The sequence below is a fragment of the Neomonachus schauinslandi genome, chromosome 7 (genome assembly GCF_002201575.2).
Source record: "Neomonachus schauinslandi chromosome 7, ASM220157v2, whole genome shotgun sequence".
NCBI classification, from domain to species: domain Eukaryota; kingdom Metazoa; phylum Chordata; class Mammalia; order Carnivora; family Phocidae; genus Neomonachus; species Neomonachus schauinslandi.
Genome location: NC_058409.1, coordinates 43,115,584 through 43,135,032, shown reverse-complemented (window position 1 = coordinate 43,135,032; position 19,449 = coordinate 43,115,584). Strand labels below are relative to the sequence as shown.

The 19,449-nt window shown below is 37.0% G+C and overlaps 1 protein-coding gene across 1 annotated transcript in view; it reads left to right on the top strand.

Annotated features, from left to right (window-relative positions):
• Nucleotides 1-11,236, top strand: part of ERCC8 (ERCC excision repair 8, CSA ubiquitin ligase complex subunit) — a 50,532-nt gene extending 39,296 nt beyond the window's left edge. Inside the window, exons 11-12 of the mRNA XM_021701947.1 lie at nucleotides 4,020-4,100; nucleotides 10,830-11,236. Coding sequence (XP_021557622.1) covers nucleotides 4,020-4,100; nucleotides 10,830-10,898 — 150 coding nt within the window. The 3' untranslated portion in view covers nucleotides 10,899-11,236. The remainder of the gene's footprint in view (nucleotides 1-4,019; nucleotides 4,101-10,829) is intronic.
• Nucleotides 11,237-19,449: the final 8,213 nt, after the last annotated feature.

Here is a 19,449-nt window from a genome sequence, read left to right as displayed (position 1 = left end):
TCATGTGTTCCTTTAAATGAGTCTCTAATATAGCAAGACTGCTGTTATTTTCTGTATTTTGTAGGTAAAGAAAATGAGGCTCATGAGCGTTAAATACTGATAGGATGAAAACTATGGATTATTAGAGCTAGGAAGGACTTCATCACCTGGTAAAGTTGTTAATCATTTATTCATTAATGCTAATTACTTAATTTGTGTCTGATACTACAGTAAGATATACAGTGCTTATTTTTCAGCCACCACACATCTGTATGGCAATAGCCATTATTAAAATATTCAAATACATATTTTATTGTTTGTTAAATAGCTATTGCACCAAGCCCCCTAAGAGACCTCTAGCTTTACCCCCTTTCCTGAGGCCTCCTAGTTTACACCTTAACCTAGCACCTAAGAGGGACCGTCAGGATCCTGCTCCCACTCTATGGCTATTACGTCTGCTAATTGGTCAGTATCCTGATGTACTAGTTGTTAAATATTTTTAGTATTACTTCTGGGAGAAGAAGACTAAAACACCACTTTGCCTTGCCTCAAACCTGCAAGTAGTTATTCACAGTGTATGGTTATCTATTCAAAGAAATTCTTGGAATACTGTACCTCTTTTCTTATGCAGAGTCACTCAGAGACACAGCCAAGATTTTAAACCAGATATCCTGACTATAAATTATTGCTTTCTACCAAATCAGAATTCCTAACACATGTGCCTAGAATAGATTAAAAGTGTGCCAAGATACTGGTTCCCCCCCAGCCCTTGGAATAGCTGAGACAAGCCGGTCACAGCCAGAAACCTAGGCCAGTTGCCTCCTGACTAATCCCATTTCTCTAGGTGCTACATACGCAGATTTGAATCACTGCACTACATCAGACAGCTTCCGGCTCTTATCCCATTATATCCATTATGATTTTTGAGAAGGAAAATAATTCTAAGTCTCAAAAGCGAAATAGGGTAGTACTTTGCATGCAGTAGAACCCTTTTTCAAATTATATATTACACAGAATTTACAATCTGAAAACAAATTGATGTTTATAGTACTTCTATTATAACTATAAAAATCTAACAAGATATACCTAACATCGAAATAAATAATGATAATACTGGGTTTATAACACATTGACTAAATAAGGGTCCATGACTCCATTCAGGTATAAGTAAGTAAACTAATAAATTGGAAGTCTAATGAGGAGTGGATATTTACATAGTCCCAAAGTACCTCCCTACAAAATATTAATTACAAAGGTAAAATGTGTAATTTTACCTTGAAGAAGCCTGGCATACATCACCTTAATCAAATGATCAAAGTTAACATCCCAATACATAGTATTCCTTCAGTGATAGCCCTGGCAAAGATGCATCACCTCAATTTAATCACGAGGAAACAAAAAATTTGAAGGGCATTCTACAAAATAACTGGTGTTTATCTTCAAAACTGTCAAGGTCAGGAGGGCCAAGTGCAGACTAAAGAACAGTTTCAAATTGAAGGAAAGTTAGGAGACATGACAACTAAGTGTAGCATATGATTTTAATCTGGACCCTTTTGCTATAAAGGACATTTATTCAGACAATTGGTGAAACTTGAATGGAGTCTAAGAATTAGCTGGCAGTAATATATCATTGTGAATTTTTTGATTTTGTTAGATGCACTGTAATTGTATGAGAGTGTCCTTGTTCAAAGGAAATAATACACTAAACATTCATGAGTGATAGGACTCATGTTGTCAACTTAGTCTAATTTCCCAAGTGAACACCTAAACTTATCCCGAAAACTTTAACACTCAATTCAAATCCCTCCATTTACCTGAAGTTCGTATTAGTCATTCTAATTTAAGTGCTGTCTCTTGTAAGCTTTCTTGAACATCTACAGAATTTCCTTTGTCTCCATCAGTGTGGCAGTACTTAACCACAAATTGCCTTGTAAGCTTATCTGACCAAGTTATCTTGGAGGGGTGTGTGTGTGTGTGTGTGTGTGTGTGTGTGTGTTTATATTCTCAGGAAATTAAATTGTTCTAGGGCACTGAACATTTGAAAATATCTTTACATCATCCACAGTTAGTGTAACTATATATTCAAGGTTAAACAATACAGCCTGTAGAATTTTATTCCCTTCAGGAAGTCTGATAATGTATAACTAAATCAAATTTACTTTAATATTTTTACATCTAGGGGCACCTGGGTGGCTCAGTCATTAAGCGTCTTCCTTCGGCTCAGGTCATGATCCCAGAGTCCTGGGATCAAGCCCCACATCGGGCTCTCTGCTCAGCGGGAAGCCTGCTTCTCCCTCTCCCACTCCCCCTGCTTGTGTTCCCTCTCTCGCTATATCTCTGTCAAATAAATAAATAAAATATTAAAAAATATATTTTTACATCTATATTTCCTATGAATAACTTTATAATCTTAATTTCCCTTTATCTAGAACCTTTATTTTTTTTTTAGAAAAATATTAATTGTACCATACTTCAAACTTTTTGAGATGAACAGTATTGAAAATAAATAATTGCATAGCAGAGCAGGAAAAAACTTCACTATTAGAAATGTTTGGGGGTGCCTGGGTGGCTCATTTGGTTAAGCGTCTGACTCTTCATCTCAGCTCAGGTCTTCATCTCAGGGTTGTGAGTTCAAGCCCATGTTGAACATGTTGAAAAGTAAAATGTTTGTGTAAAAATACAGAAATAAATTTGTGTGGAAAAAAACCACTTAGTCATTCATAGTTTTACAGCTGCTTATCGTTTTGCTGTTTTTTCTTTTTAGACCTTTTTCCTTTACATAGCTTTTTCTTTTTTTTTTAATTTGGCCTTGTGTTTTACATCTTGCTTTTTTCCTTCACAGGATGACTCTGTGGTTCATATCCTTCTCTTTTCTCTTGACATTGAGTATTTCCCCATGTCATTAAACACTCTTAAAAAACAAATTTAATGTGGGCGCCTGGGTGGCTCAGATGGTTAAGCGTCTGCCTTCAGCTCAGGTCATGATCCCAGGGTCCTGGGATCGAGTCCTGCATCGGGCTCTCTGCTCCTTGGGAGCCTGCTTCTCCCTCTGCCTCTCTCTCTCTCTCTCTCTCTCTCATGAATAAATTAAAAAAAAAAAAATTTAATGATTATATGACATCCCATACTATGAATGCAACATAAATTTATATATAAATCATTACCCTACTTTTGGACAATTATTTCCATATTTTGTTATTTTAAATATAATACTGCTGATATCCTTGAATTTCATACATGTCTTTGGCATTACTTCTCAGAAACGCATACAAAAACTTTTGACATGTATTGAGATTCTATTCTGCATAGATTATACCAATTTATACCTTCTTTATATGAGAGTATCTATTTCACTGCTTCATAGGAATGTTTTTAGTACTGGACAATATAACATATTCCTTGAGTTTTGTTGGGGATGGAAATGAACATTGTTCAGCTATGTGTAAACAGCATATTCATAAAGATGTTGACATAGACTGCGCATCAGCCCAAGCTTCCCCTTATTAAATAAACTTCTGACTAAGCATAGCATATGGATCTAAAAGCTCTTCTGTTGAATAACAACCAGTTAGGCAGCTGTGAGCTAAATAATATTTTTTGTGAAGTTCTGGCCTATTTTAGCTAGAACTCATAAGGTTTTATTATTGATGTCTTTCTTAAAACTCAGTTATTGACAGAGAAGGACAGACTCTTGATTCCATCTTTTTTCTTTTTCTACTCTGACACTTGCGATAAATGGATACTATGATTGATAAAAAACCACTAGGTTGTTCAATCTTTTTGTAAAATTTTCAGGTTAGCAAGCTCTGACAATATCAGATATTTTAATCCTAATATCCTAATGATATTTTAAAATATAAAACAAAGCTTTACTGCATCTTAAGGAAACAAAAGACATCAGCTCGGTTTCCTTGGAGAGTAGAAATAGAATTAATCTAATTGATCTAACCTAAAAATTAGTCTTTAAATGATGTATTCATTTCAGATTGGCACCAGCTTTAAACTGACCCACGATCATATCTTTATTTTCTGTGTTATAGGAACTTTATAGTGGTAGCAGAGACTGCAATATACTTGCTTGGGTACCATCCTTATCTGAACCAGTTCCTGATGATGATGAGGTAAATATTATTTACACAAATTATACAGTGACTTTTAAATCTCAAAGAAAATAGTTTTAGAGGCACCTGGGTGGCTCAGTCGTTAAGCATCTGCCTTAGGCTCAGGTCATGATCCCAGGGTCCTGGGATCGAGCCCCACATTGGGCTTCCTCTCCCACTCCCCCTGCTTGTGTTCCCTCTCTTGCGTGTCTCTTCTCTGTCAAATAAATAAAATCTTAAAAAAAAAAAAAAGAAGTTTTATTAATTTATTTCACATGAGAGAGACTTTAAGATTTTATTTATTCATTTGATAGAGAGAGCACGAGCGGGGGGCGGGGGAGGAAGAGGGAGAAGCAGACTCCCCACTGAGCAGGGAGCCTGATGCAGGGCGCTATCCCAGGACCTGGAGATCATGACTTGCATTGAAGGCAGACGGTTAACCATCTGAGCCACCCAGGTGCCCCATGAGAGAGACTTTTAAAGCATGTCTGGCTATTTTCAGATTGTGAAAATAGTTTGCCTGTTATAACACTTTTGGAAAATCCAGAAAAATATGAAAGAACAACTTAAATTTCTAAAGTTGAATTACTATTAACACTTTCATTTACTTCATTCTTGCTTTTTCCTATGCATATATGGTTGTTTAAACACAGTTAATATGCTTGGACACACAACTTGGCATCCTACTTTACTAACTTAATAATAAACCTTCTTCCCTGTCATTAATAACTATTTGTAAATTTGTTTTTAGTAACATAGCACGCTGTCATTTATATATCACAATTTACTTAAATATTTACCTATTCGGAGAGATTTCTTTTGATCACTATAAACAAATCAAGGTAACTGTTTATAAAGTGTTTATATTTCTTTTTTTATTTTATTTTATTTATTTATTTGACAGAGAGAGACACAGTGAGAGAGGGAACACAAGCAGGGGGAGTGGGAGAGGGAGAAGCAGGCTTCCCGTGGAGCAGGGAGCCCAATGCAGGGCTCAATCCCAGGACCCTGGGATCATGACCTGAGCCAAAGGCAGATACTTAATGACTGAGCCACCCAGGCGCCCCATAAATTGTTTATATTTCTGATTGCTTATTTGGATAGATTCCTAGAAGTAGATTTTATCTCTTGAGTTATCATGTATGACATTTTTAAGGTTTTTTATTCACACACTTGAATTTTACCAATTTATACTCCTCTATCAGCAGTCTGTTAGTGTCTGTCTTACTTTTTTTTTTTTTAAGATTTTATTTATTTATTTGAGAGAGAGAGAGAGCATGAAGGAGAGGGAGAAGCAGACTCCCCACTAAGAAAGGAGCCCGATGTGGGACTCAATCCCAGGACCCTGGGATTATGACTTGAGCCGAAGGCAGCCACTTAACCAACTGAGCCACCCAAGCACCCGTTAGTATCCATCTTAGACATAAATTGATACAAATATAACCAATGGCCATGGGAATAAAGACCCTTAAAAATGTGGTAAACAAAGATGAATAAGACATGCCCCCTGGTCTTAAGTAGTGGCCTCTGTATATTTTTACTTCTATGTTACACTGTCTAAAGGTGCTATCTTTCTCACCAAAGATTTTTTTTTTTTTTAAGATTGTATTTATTTATTTGACAGAGAGACAGTGAGAGAGGGAACACAAGCAGGAGGAGTGGGAGAGGGAGAAGCAGGGTTTCCACTGAGCAGGGAGCCCGATGGAGGGCTGGATCCCAGGACCCTGGGATCATGACCTGAGCTGAAGGCAGACACTTAATGACTGAGCCACCCAGGTGACCCCCACCAAAGATTATTTTACTGACCACTGTTAATCATCCCTATTTATCTTAATTTCTAGGATATAAAAAGTCAAATGTCTAAAAACCAATATTTATGTATATAATTTTTTTTAAAATTGGAAATATAAATAATGCAGTTAGAAACACCTTGAGTTAATCTTACTCAAGTCTTGGTATAAAAACAAAGCATCTTCAATGGAGATGAAAAGTATTGGTAGAGCAAGTTTAAAATTCTAAAAATATTTTCACATATTTAGTTCCTTTGTGAGAAAATGACTGTCCAAAACCACATGGAAATGAGTTTTTATGGGGGTAGTTGATACCATTTAGCAGCTATTGGCAAAATCTATTTCATGCCTAGATTTGCAACTGCTGTGGCTTACTGCAGTGTATAGCCTGTGACTTATTTTCTTTTGGCCCTAATCCAAATAAAATAGAGAAAACACATAATGGTAAATCTTCAAGCAGCTGGCCAACTGCTGTATGAATATTTTCAGATTTCATCACAAATCTAGTTTATTATGGCTTTGATTAGTTTTGGTGTACAGCTGCTTTAAATGACTGAATATTCTTTTTTTTTTAAGATTTTATTTATTTATTTGACAGAGAAAAACACAGAGAGGGAACACAACCAGGGGGAGTGGGTGAGGAAGAAGCAGGCTTCCCGCAAAGCAGGGAGCCCGATGTGGGGCTCGATCCCAGCACCCTGGGATCATGACCTGAGCCGAAGGCAGACGCTTAACGACTGAGCCACCCAGGCGCCCCTTCTGTAGAAAGCTTAGTATGGTCAAATATTTTGGCTCAGGCATTTATTTTGCATTATTTAATTACTGCTTCCTGCCTTTTAGGAATTACTGTCTGCAATAAATTTAAGTTAAAACACTATGAAAAAACCCCAAAAAACAAAAACTAGAAAAGACCACTCGAGGCTATGTTAACAAGTATAACAATCACTTACAAAATGAAAACAATAAAAATAAATTAAATCTATGACTTACATACGGAGAAAGGATATTAGAAGAAAACTAAATGGCTTAATTTATAAAGATAGTCTGTGACTCTGATGTTTTATTTATACAATGTAGTTATAGTGATAGTTTCCTCATCTAGAAGAATTTTTGCATGTGGGAAACTAAACAAGTAGAAAAGCAAATAGAGATGCGCAAAAAACAAGTTAGCTTTATATTTAAGTTTTAGAGCTATAAAGCCTTATCTTTTAAAATATACTATTTATACGCTTTAAGATAGCCATCATTCTCATAAAATGGTATGGGCTAAAATTATTTTCACAAAACTTTAGTTTGAAATATTCCTTTGAATGTAGGTAGAACATGAATGGGATCATGGTATAGATCCGAGAGAAGTCTGTCTGCACCAGACCCTACTCCTTACATGTATATTTACTATTTAGCTCATATTTAAAAGTGTTTTTAGGGGCACCTGGATGTCAGTTAAGCCTTCAGCTCAGGTCATGATCCTGGGTTCCTGGGATCGAGCCCTGCTTCAGGCTCCCTGCTCAGTAGGGAGTCTGCTTCTCCCTCTCCCTCTGCCCTGCGCATGCGCTCTCTCGCTCTCCCTCTCTCTCAGATAAATAAAATCTTTAAAAAAAAAACAAAACAGTGTTTTTATCTCAGCTATCAAATAAGTGATGCTGCAATTTCCCAGAAGTGTGCAGGAACACACTTCAAAACAAAACACGCACATACATGCACACACACTCACTTAATCTTCAGTTTCAGGTAAACTAAATAATAACCATACTGGTAATTGGGTTTGAATCCCTGTTCTGACAACCATTGTGGACTGAGGACAAGTTTATGGTATCCCCTAATATCAGAATCATCAAGCAAAATTGTTCTTCAGTTTCTTTTCAAGTCCACCTTTGAGATGAGATTTACTTCCCCACCAACCAAGATATAATCCCTTAGCAGTATTTCTTCTGATATCCAAGATAGAGGGGAAATTTAGTCCTACTGTAAGAAATTGAAAGGCACTGGGTGATAGGGACAGGTTTTATGGTCTTTAAGCATAAATCTATGTATTTAATTGGCAGGCTGTTTTATTATATTTTGAGGACTCTGCCTTCCTTTTACCCTCTTTTCCTAAAACTTGGTCATGGTTAAGGCAAGCCTATATAACTCCTAATCACTTTTTTCTTTCTGAGATCTATACGGCAGCTACATTATAGTTTAAATCTGACCTCTCACCAAGAGTCTTACTTTATTTTGATAGTTACACAATACATAGCTGTTTTATTTACCACTTGCTGGTATGTGCAATTGACCCTTAAACAACAGGGATGCTGGCACCCACCCCCATGCAATCAAAAATCCTTATGTAACTTTGACTCCTCCATAACTTAACCACTAATAGCCTACTATTGACAGGAAGCCTTACCCATAACATAACAGTCAATTAACGTATATTCTGTATATGTATTATATACTGTATTTTTACAATAAAGTAAGCTAGAGAAAAGAAAATGTTATTAAGAAAAGCATAAGGAAGAGAAAATACATTTACAATACTGTACTGTATTTATAAAAAAAAAATCTGCGTATAAGTGGATCCACATAGTTCAAAGCCCTGTTGTTCAGGGTCAGCTGTAATCATTTGCTGACAAAAACAGCCCTATTTTGCTCCTGTGGAGACTTTCCAGTAATTACCAGTAAGGAATTTAGAATACATCAAGATGTATATGTGTAGATGTAGGGGTTGGTTTTGTTCTTCCTTCCCATTATTTGGACCTGGACTAGATCCCTTCTAAATCATGCTTCTCTATCTCCATAATATTTACAACTGTCTCTCAATAGAACAGGCAACCTGGTGAGGTTCAAGCATAGAAAGGATGTCTACTAGGAGGAGATGTTATAGAGAAAACTTAAGTGATAGATGGTAGTTACACTTCATCTGTGGGTCTCAAACGGTAATATGGGTACCACATCTATATACAACCTTCTCACAGTAGCTTTTAATTACAAGTGTGTTTTATTTGTGATTTTTTAGCAACAAAATATAACTGTAATAATCGTACTATAATGCATTTATATTGTTATCCTTTATTACTATAAACAGTCAAGTTTATAGTATTTGCGTATTAGTATTAGTATAGTATTTATCAAAATTTATCAATATTTCATTTCAATTTTCACATAATTATTTTGGTTTCTTTGCTCACCATAGTAACAATAATTTACAATAAATTATAATTTTGCTTCTCTCTTGAGTCTTAAAATGAAATTTAAATGTTTAATAGGTTACATATTGGGCTTCCATAGTGGAATTAGGAGGCATGACTTTTGTGTGGCTTATTCACACTCAGGGACATTTTTGGGAGATATCTAAGGCAGAGTAAGATAGAGTAAGGGAGAGGAATCACCTAACCCCCAAGGACATTACAGCTTTTTTTTTTTTTTTTTAATTCCAGTATAGTTAACATACAGTGTTATGTTAGTTTCAGATGTACCATATAGTGATTCAACAGTAATTCTGTACAGTGAACATTTGGATGAAAAAATAAACAAACTTAGGTGTGGTACAGTCATTGATTACAAATCAGTGGACTGCTGCTAGAAATAAGTGAATAATTAGCTGAGGTTTGGTAATAGTTTTTTATCTGAGTATTTGAGATATATTTTTTGTTTGTACAACTGAGTCATGATACCAAGCATGACTATTATAGTTTAATAATGGTGCCAATAGCGGGCATTAGGTTTAGTAATAGATTCTGATCTATAGCTTTAATAGCCATAAGGAATACTTAAATTAATGTGTCCTTTTCCAACTATCCTGGGTGATATTGGGGAACTTACTGGAAATTCACATTTTCTCTACTGTTATCATTGTTTAAATTTTAAGATTCTAAGTCATCATATCAAAAAAAAAGGCAGTAAACATGCTTAGACACAGGGGTTCCTCTTAACCTAAAACATTGCTGTATGTTGTATAAGGCAATATCTAAGGTAATATGTGAGTGGTCTTGGTGCTAATACATTGGTGGATTTGGGGTCTGAACACACTTGTAGCAGATGTAAAAGCTGCAGAATAAGAAGCAAACCTGGCTCAAAATGACCAGATACTCAAAACAATGAGACCGTCTTAAAGCCCTTTAGTCATTTGCCAGAGAGTAAGAAGGTAGCCATCCAAAAAGTTTCCTCAGGAAGTGAATTGATTTGAAATGCCACAAATAATTAAAATTCCTCTAGTTGCTGATTACTTTTATTATGTAGGGCTCTAAAGTTGTAAGAATACTGTGATGTTTTGTTGTTTTAAATAAACACCATCCAGGTGCATATTATCTTTCAAAGAAATCTCCCTGGAAAACCTTTGAGCTAATGACAAACATATTACCATTTTTGACATATTTTTTCATGTACTTGGGAACTGCTTTACCAGCGATGAAAAAATAAATAAACCTCACTACTTAATAACTCACATTAGTTTTTGGACCAAAATGGTGTTACTCCATTTGATGAACACCTTATTCCCCATATATGGATATTTGCGTATTTATAGTCAGGTCCATCCAAATAATAAAAAGTTGCCAACATTAATATTTTGGGCTGTCAGGTCAGATTATAGACCTGAGTCCAGTCTTAGCCACATGGATGTTAATGTGCAGCCTTCTCCAGATAATTCCAAAGAGTTGCAGAAATGCCATAAGCAATAGCTGATCAGTGTGTGTGTGTATGTGTGTAGATGCATTTATATATGTGTTTGTGAAGTAATTACTTTGAAGGAAACATAGTTAATTTGGATAAATTCTGGCTTGTCTATTTAAAATGAAGTTACATTGCCTTACATTGTATGTGGAGTGTTTGTTACATTACTTTTGTTTTGAATTAACAATTTTATTGTTACTTTCAAAATAATGTAATTGCACTTCATTTGATAGATTTCATAACTATGTTGTGAACCTAAAATTATGAGGTAAAACAATCAAATTTTCCTTTTTTCTCCCTTTTTTAGACTACAACCAAATCACAGTTAAACCCAGCATTTGAAGACGCATGGAGCAGCAGTGATGAGGAAGGATGATTCTCAATCCTGAGTACCTTTGTGTCTCTACTGATGAAACTTTTAAAATGGGACTGTTTTTTGTTGTTATTGTTTTCTTCCTAACTATGTGATGACAGCTAAATTAACCCTGAATTTGGGTGATTTTTTTCACCCATGTTTTAAAATGAGGGTAGTATTTGCATGAAATCCTGAAGCAGACTTTTATATAGTTTATTTAATCAAAAATATCTCCTTGATCCCAGTTGCTGTAGCCTGGGGCATCCCCTATTGTTACAGTACTCTCTCTATTGAGACAGATCCTGGCAACCCCTGGCCCCCGTGTGAGACCCTGAGCACATTGTGTGAACTGTAAGATGCAGTCTCAGAGGATGAGCAAGTAAAGGTTATCAGCACTGACTTTCTCCTACTGGCTGTACCATCACCTTGTTCATTTTCACTTTCAATGATGCTTTTACTGAGGACAATCATATCAAAAATGACAGTTGAAAAGTTATCCCAAGTGTCTTCCCAGGCAGCCAAGTGATCTAGGGGAAGGGTGACATCCTCCAGTCTTTTAAGCATGGGTATCTGTGATTTTTTTTTAAATTCTTTTTTATTCATTTTTAAATTTTTAAATTCTTTTTTATTCATGCTTTCAGTTTTTGCAATGATTTCATTTAGCCAACCATTGTCTAGCTTTAATTAAATATTTTTGGACTCAGTCCAAAAAGTGTGTATCACAGAAGGTTTTAACTTGGGGGAAATCCCATGTTTTCTTTATTTTTATGTGTCAGATGGTAGCTTGTACTCGTGCTTGAACCTCCCTTCTGTGAATCTTGTTAAGATGTGACCAAGTCCTGTTTCAGTCATTAAAGCAGAAAATGCCCTGGCAGGAAATCTGGCTCAACATGAAATGTTGTCACAAAATTTCTATTTTATTGTCTACTTTTCTTGTATAATAACCCACAAGTGATTATCATGAAGCTAATCTTACTCCCTTTCTTTCTGATTCTTATCAGCAGGAGACTAGGAAAAGAGGTTTTTGTAGCTTGAATAACAAGTGTATAGTCGTTGAGTTTTTGTGTGTGGTAGGCCTCATATCAGACCTTTCTGGGCAAATGTTTAACATATATTTACTATACTTGATTTTCTTAAGCCCTGACCATTATACTGTCGCTTCCCCCCCCACTCCTCAGTGAGGATGCTTATGATCTTTGAGAATGCTACTGAAATTGGAATCTTTTTTTATTTAAAAAGAAGTCCTCCTCTAAGCTGCAAATAACTATATTGCTTCTTTCTAGTTATATAAATATACATGCTGATTCTAAATCATTCAGACAACATTAAAACTTACAAAAGAATATAATGGTCACCTGGAATCATACCACCCTAAGGTAACTACTGTTATCATTTTGGTGGCCATTCTTCCATGCATCTTTTTTTGACATAATTTTACATAACGGGATGTTTGGCTTGCTGTTGTTATCATGGAAATTCCTCTCCTCCCACATCAGCACCTCCCTCCCCATCCAATAATCCACAGTATTAACCAAGTATGTGTTGTGGACTTGCGAACCAAGAGCATCTGTTTTTCAAGCTCTAGATCTGTGTGCCTGCGCTGCTGTAGCTTCCATGTGACAAGTCTTGGGATTGGTGATCTTTTTAGCCCTGCTTTAGGCAGAGAGGAAGCCGATTTTACCTGCGAAGGGGGAAGGGGAGAGAAAAGGGGGACAGCTCAGGTAGTGAATCACAGCCCCTCTTTGGGTCTGTCTGCATCTGGGAGGCTTTATTCCTACTCCTCAGGTTATGCTTGGGGGTGACTTAAACTGTTGAAAGTAAAGACCAGCTCTCAGAAAGCCTTAAAGATTTCCAACTCTCTGGAAAATAGAGGCTCTCACAGACCCTGAGCCTGTGACCTTTCATACGCAGCAGCGTATTAAGCTTTAAGTCATGAGAACAGCCCACCAGAAACTCAGTATAACTACCAAGGCCTCCTTAAGGTAGGATAGAGCCAAATCTGGGCTCTCTGGTATATTCCACCTGTAGGAGGAGGTGGCTCTCTCTGTCCTCAGTCCTTTGCCAGATGGCATGGTGCTGGAGGATGTCACCCCTCCCCTAGATCACTTGGCTGCCTGGGAAGACACTTGGGATTAACTGAATGAACAGCAAGGGAGTACCTAAACTATGCAAATGGCACTGCGAGCCACAAAACATGATGGAACTCAGTGGAATGTTGCTGCTTTCCGTCTCTTAGCCAAGATGTCCCTAATAAAGGACAGGACCCAAGAAACAACACACTTGGCCAAACTTCATGCAGTCATCTTAGTAGTCAATGCCCTGGCCACTAAGTAGCTTCATCTTTACATTAATTATAACTGTTGGGCCATTGCCTAAAAATTGTCCCTTTCAGGGAGAAACAAACAAGCAAACTCTGGGACTCTCTTTCCTCACAGATACCCAAAATCTAAGTCAAAATTATACATCTCCATCTATATTAAGGTCACAATACAATGCCTTGCCTGGACACTCCATATTACTTTCAGAGTTATAGACATTACTTATAATAAGCAAGACACACATTTTACTTATCAAAATACACAATGCTAGTCTTTTGGAAAAGGTATTCAATCGAACTTCCGTGTCCGTATTAAGTCCCAAATAGCTGGTTTAATTGATAGATATAGTGGCCTTCTCAAATAACTCCTTTTCGAGTTCTGTTCAGGTAAATGGACCCATGAAGGGTCTCTATCTTGCTCCAGGCCTTATTCTCTCTTAATTCAAGGACCTTTGGCCAGATTACACCTCACACCAACTTAGAAAACTTTTCCATTGCCCTTTCCTGTATTTAAAGGGAGAAGTGTCTTGCCGCCATGTATATAAACATTCATTATTTATGAGGCCCTTTTTATAATGTTTTTCCCTGTCTTTATAAATTGTTTATCATTCCCCTATCCCAGAAGGGCTGGAGGCCATATCAAGGGTGCATACTCTTTTGGGACCCATTATCCAGATTGTCCATAGATCAGACAGCTGTTCATCTAATATAGGACTCATTTGAGCCTAAACTTCAACCAAAAAAAACCAAAAAAACAAAAAACAAAAACAACCCTGTGAGGTATAGCCACATACCTTTCTGTTGACTGTTGGTCTTATTACCATTGTTCTGTGTGATTTCCTTAACTTACAATCTGGACACCCAAACCCTCTAAATAAGCCATTGTTGCAAATGCTGAGACCCACGTCCCCTCAAGTGGGTACCCTTTGGGAAAGGATACCCCAGTTCCACATCCTAGATAACACTGCCCCAGTCTAAGACCTCACTGTTAGGAGGTGAGCCCTTGGGTGCCTGTGGGCTGGCTCTCCTAAGGCACAAATTAGACATAGGACATTTTTGCTTTTCTTCCTTTGATAGTAGGGATCCCATTATGGTTCTGAGCTTACTGTCTGCTTAGCCTATGACCCGGCTACAGTCTTTGTTCCCTGCCAAAAGGCACACTCCTACCCTCCCATGCCCATAGGGAAATCTGGTAGAGGTTACTACTATCTTCCATTCTAAATATTAATGGAGATTATTGCTTTCTCCTTAAGCACCTGCCTCATATCAGTAAAATCCTTCAACCCTCTGGGGAGAGAACCAAGTACTTCCCAAGACTTTTCGCCTCTTTTGATATCCCACCATGACCACCACAACCATTCTTTTCCTTTTGGCTACATGGTATCACTAATCTTTACATATACTCTACTAACTTACCATTTCATACCCTGCAACAAAATAACTGCTGGACCCACCACCTTGAGATATAAATAGATAGAGCGATAGAGAGAGAGATACAGATACATAGATATATAGATATATCATACTTTTAACATATTATACAACTCCACCAAGATATTGTTAGAGACCCCAAGAATTTCAGATCTATTTTCTTGGCTAATGGCATCTTATGCCATACTCTCCACTAGCATTGCCTCAAATTTCCTTGATATGATGCAATTGTATTAATTATATTTTCTTATTTTCTGTGTTCTTGATACTCTGGCATTTGTGGCTTTCATCCTGGCAACACTGCCCCATTCCAGGACTAATTTCCAGAGATTAGCAAATGACTCCCCTGAGAGTGAGTCTTTGATATACAAACCAATCAATCCAGAGTCCACACCCACAACCATCTTCTTTATCAAACTCAGTTTGATCAAAATCACACCAATGCAGTGTTCCTACTGCCCTAAATCACCACAAGGCCAGGCCCCAGACAACTAGGGACCACCCCAATAGCCCAGAGACCACCAAAATTATTCAAACTATCCAATCCTAAATTTATTTAGTGTACGTACCTGCTTCATCCATTCCTTGCCACAAAACCCCAGCAAAGGCTCTGGGCCGTGCTCTGTCCTCCCTCTCTGCCTCCTGACTAGCCATGGTCCTTCTGCATGTAGCCCTGCATGGCATGGTGTGCCTGCCTCCTGGTTCTGGGGGTCTGTGGGTATAAACTTTCTTCTTCATGACAATCATTTCTCTGTCTTCGTGTCTTAGAACAAACCCCAGGTACAAAACTGAACACACTAAGTCATTCTTTTTATTAACTGCTCAATACTACATCTTGAGAATGTACCACAATTTCTTTAGCCAGTCCCCTGTTTAGGACCACATGTATAACAGCAAAGATTGTCAACGACCTGTTTTCCTTAGGTGATGTATTTGGGTGATATCTGTAGTTATTAAATATCTTCTTTTCGGGGCGCCTGGGTGGCTCAGTCGTTAAACGTCTGCCTTCGGCTCAGGTCATGATCCCAGGGTCCTGGGATCGAGCCCTGCATCAGGCTCCCTGCTCCGCAGAAAGCCTGCTTCTCCCTCTCCCACTCCCCCTGCTTGTGTTCCCTCTCTCACTGTGTCTCTCTCTGTCAAATAAATAAATAAAATCTTTAAAAAAAGAAAAATCTTCTTTTTCTCTGGCAGAAGAAATGATCATCTTGCTGGGTGTAGGATTCTTGGGTTGCAGGCCTTTTCTTTCCTTAGTGTGTAACTATTATTATGTCCACTTTCTTCTGGATTCTGTTCTTGCAAATGAGAACTCCAAAACCACTTTGATTTTTTTTCCCCTTTCTTGGGAACTCATTCTTTATAGCTGGAAGCTTGTCATCTGTGAGATTTTCTTCCTCCTATCCTTAGAGTTCCATAATTTTAGCAAGATATCTGATAAATCAATCTTCCCCCACCTTCTCCATCACTTCCTGGACCTTTAATGAGCTTTTTCAATCTGAAGCTTCAAGTCTTTTTTCAGCTTGGGGATATTTTCTTTTAGTATTTGTTTGGCTTCTCCTCTTTTTTTTTTTTTTTTTCCTTCTCTATATTACCAAATAATTGCATGTAATGTCTACTTTGATCTCTCCTTCATAGTCTTATCTTTTCCTTCCTGCTTGCCTTTAAAAAAAATCCTAGAACAGTAGCTAGCGCAGAGTAGATGCTCAGTAAATACTTACTTTGTTATTTCTATTGTATACTTGAAGATTTTGCACTTGATCTTTGAAGTCACTAATTCAGGCCTGACTATAATCATCAAAAGAGGCTTTTTAATTATTGTTTTATTCTCTTCTCCACCTTAAATCTTTGTTTTGTTCTGTTTTTAAACATTTGCAGATTATATTAGAAAACTATGAAAGCTCCATGGAGGCTTCCACTTGAAACTTTTGTTTCATTTAATTGATGTTTGTCCAGCCTTATTGACAGTATATATCAATGAACCTATTACAAAGGTAGCTAGACTTCTCTCTGAGGCCTTTTACATTTTACAAATTGTTCCTCCACCCTGTCCTGGCTAATACTATGTGTCTTTTGGTCCTTTAAGGTGCTGTACTGCACCATGGATCAAAGAACACTTAAGCCAGTTGTTTGCTTCCCCTCAAACTGATCCCACTTTTAACTGAAGTCACTCCTGGTACACCCATGAAATGCCTAGTTTTAAAAAACAGAAAGAGGGATGCCTGAGTGGTGCAGTTGGCTGGGCCACTGCCTTCAGCTCAGGTCATGATCCCAGGGTCCTGGGATTGAGTCCTGAATCGGGCTCCTTGCTCTGCGGGGAGCCTGCTTCTCCCTCTGCCTGCCACTTCCCGTTTGTGCTCTCTCTCTCTGACAAGTAAATAAATTTTAATAAATAAATAAATAAATAAATAAATAAATAAATAAATAAATAACGGAAAGAAATGCACATGCTTTATTGACAGAGCCCTAAACCTATGTTTAATAGCAAGCCTGAAAATAACATCATAGATAAGCTTTTATACTTTCTATTAAGCCTTTCTTTATAATTAATTAAGGAAACAGTAATGGGGGAAAAAAAGAAATCTTCCTTTCGAGTGAAACATTTTTTCTGTTCAGTTTATACTAAAAAGCCCTATTATTTAAATAAAAACATTTAAAGAAAGCTCTGAAGACAAACCCTTTAACTGTAACAATTGTATTAACAGATAGAAACAACTTCAAAATGAAGATTCTTGAGGAAGGGACACAAAGATATGTAAAGCCTACTATTGGTAAGGCACCAGAAAACAAAAACCTTTAGCTCTGTTACTTAAAATCTGAGTGAGACAATGATTGATGTTGGAAAAAGTCTGTCTCAACAAGCTAATCTCATTTATCTTTGAAAGAAAAGTTACTATCTCATATTGGAAAGGAAAACCTCAAATTAGATATTAAGCTTATGGCTGCATAGTTCCAATGCAGAAATATTTCATTACTGTTCATTTATATACATTTCTATAAAAATGATGTAATTACTAAAGATTAGAAAAGCTATAGACCTTTGAGTGATAATTTTTATAAACAAATGTATTGATTACTTTTGTTTTTTTAACTTAATTTTTTTCTCTATATTCAGATGCTATATACTGAGCCTGAATTTAAAAAACTTTGAGTATCATTAGAGCAATAAACTAAAAAATCAGCCAAACCATGCCAGAAACAAAACTGGCAAAAAACCTGGCCTGCTTGGGATTTTGCCTTTCAAAAAGTATAACAGGGAAAGCTAAATACAGAAAGGAAAATAATCACTTTGTTTTGTATTGTGATGAAGTTTCTAGATATCTGAAGATTAATTCCAGTGCTAGGATAGGATTGGTTCTTCTGTTTTAACTCTGGAAAAAGACTAAATTCAGGAGACCTGTCTAACAAAGCTCAATCATGAATATGGCTTTTCGTCTTTGCAAAGAAATATGTACAGTTCTGTTCTACCTAGAGTCATGGTACTAATAAACCTTGGTGCTGAGAATTTATTACAAGTCATTTATTGTAATACAAGCTTGTCTGTCTTATTAGCTATATCAGACACATCCTCACATACAAGAGGTATAGTTGTTTTGCTGCCATCTAGTTCTCTATTTTCTGCTTTTTAAAAAAATTAGACAAAAAATTTTTTAAAAAGGGCCACCTGGGTGGCTCAGTCAGTTAAGTGTCTGCCTTCGGCTCAGGTCATGATCTAGGAGTCCTGGGATCCAGCCCCGCATCCGGCTGCTTGCTCAGCGGGGAGTCTGCTTCTCCCTCTCCCCCAACTCATGCTCTCTCTCTGTCTCTCTCTGAAAGAAAGAAAGAAAGAAAGAAAGAAAGGGAAGGAAAAGAAAAGAAAAGAAAAAAAAACTAAGGGAAATAATAAGACAAACAACTGTATTGTGACCCTTTTTAATTCTCCAAGCCTAGGAGTCTGCAAATGGCCTATATGCTGCTGACTAACCACTTCTATTTATCCTCACAAGGGTACTTGTAAACTTTGAGCTAGTAAGTAACGCTTTCCCAAGGCCTTTTAAGAAATAAAATGTCACAATCCTAACCTGGTTTGTTATTTCGTCACTAAAAACACAAGGGAGTGATGTTTAAAACCAGGTTTCTCAAGCTTATGTTTTTATGCTCTCACAGTTGTCTCTGGTTATTGTGTAGGCCTGGTAGCCTTAGGCCTGGCCAGTGGCTTGTTTCCTTGGCAATGGGGGTCAGCTCTTGAAGGCAACAAATGATTGGCTCAAGTGATTGGTACAAGCCACTTCTCTTTTGTTCATCGCATTCTTGGTGGCAGGAGTTAGCAACAGCACTAAATTAGGGGCTCTGAACACCTAACTGTTCAAACAGCACGAGCTGGACAGCCACTCCTTCCCAGGTGGCTCTCATTCAAGTCCAGCCGCTCTTCACCCTGTACAGTGACATCAGCCACTGTCATGTGAATCTGTGTATTTTCTATATAAACATACTGTTAAAGTTGTGCTAAAATGAGGAATAATCCTCCTAAGTCTTTGATAATCAACTTAACTTTTTTTGTACCATTTTAGTGTTATATATATTATATATGTAAAATTTTGTTAGAGTTTCAGTAAGAACTGTGAAAAAAAAAAAGGTATTCCAAATAACTCAGTGGTGATTACTATGAACATTAAAGAATGGTAAGATTATCAAAAAGTAACTGTGACAGTTTCATAAAGAAATAAATAGTAATAAATGGACTGGAAGTGAGAAGACCAGATCTTTAATGTTAGCTTTATAACCAAGTAAACATATGAATTTGAATAATATTTTTACTTCCTTTTTCTCATTGTTAAAAAAGAGACAGAA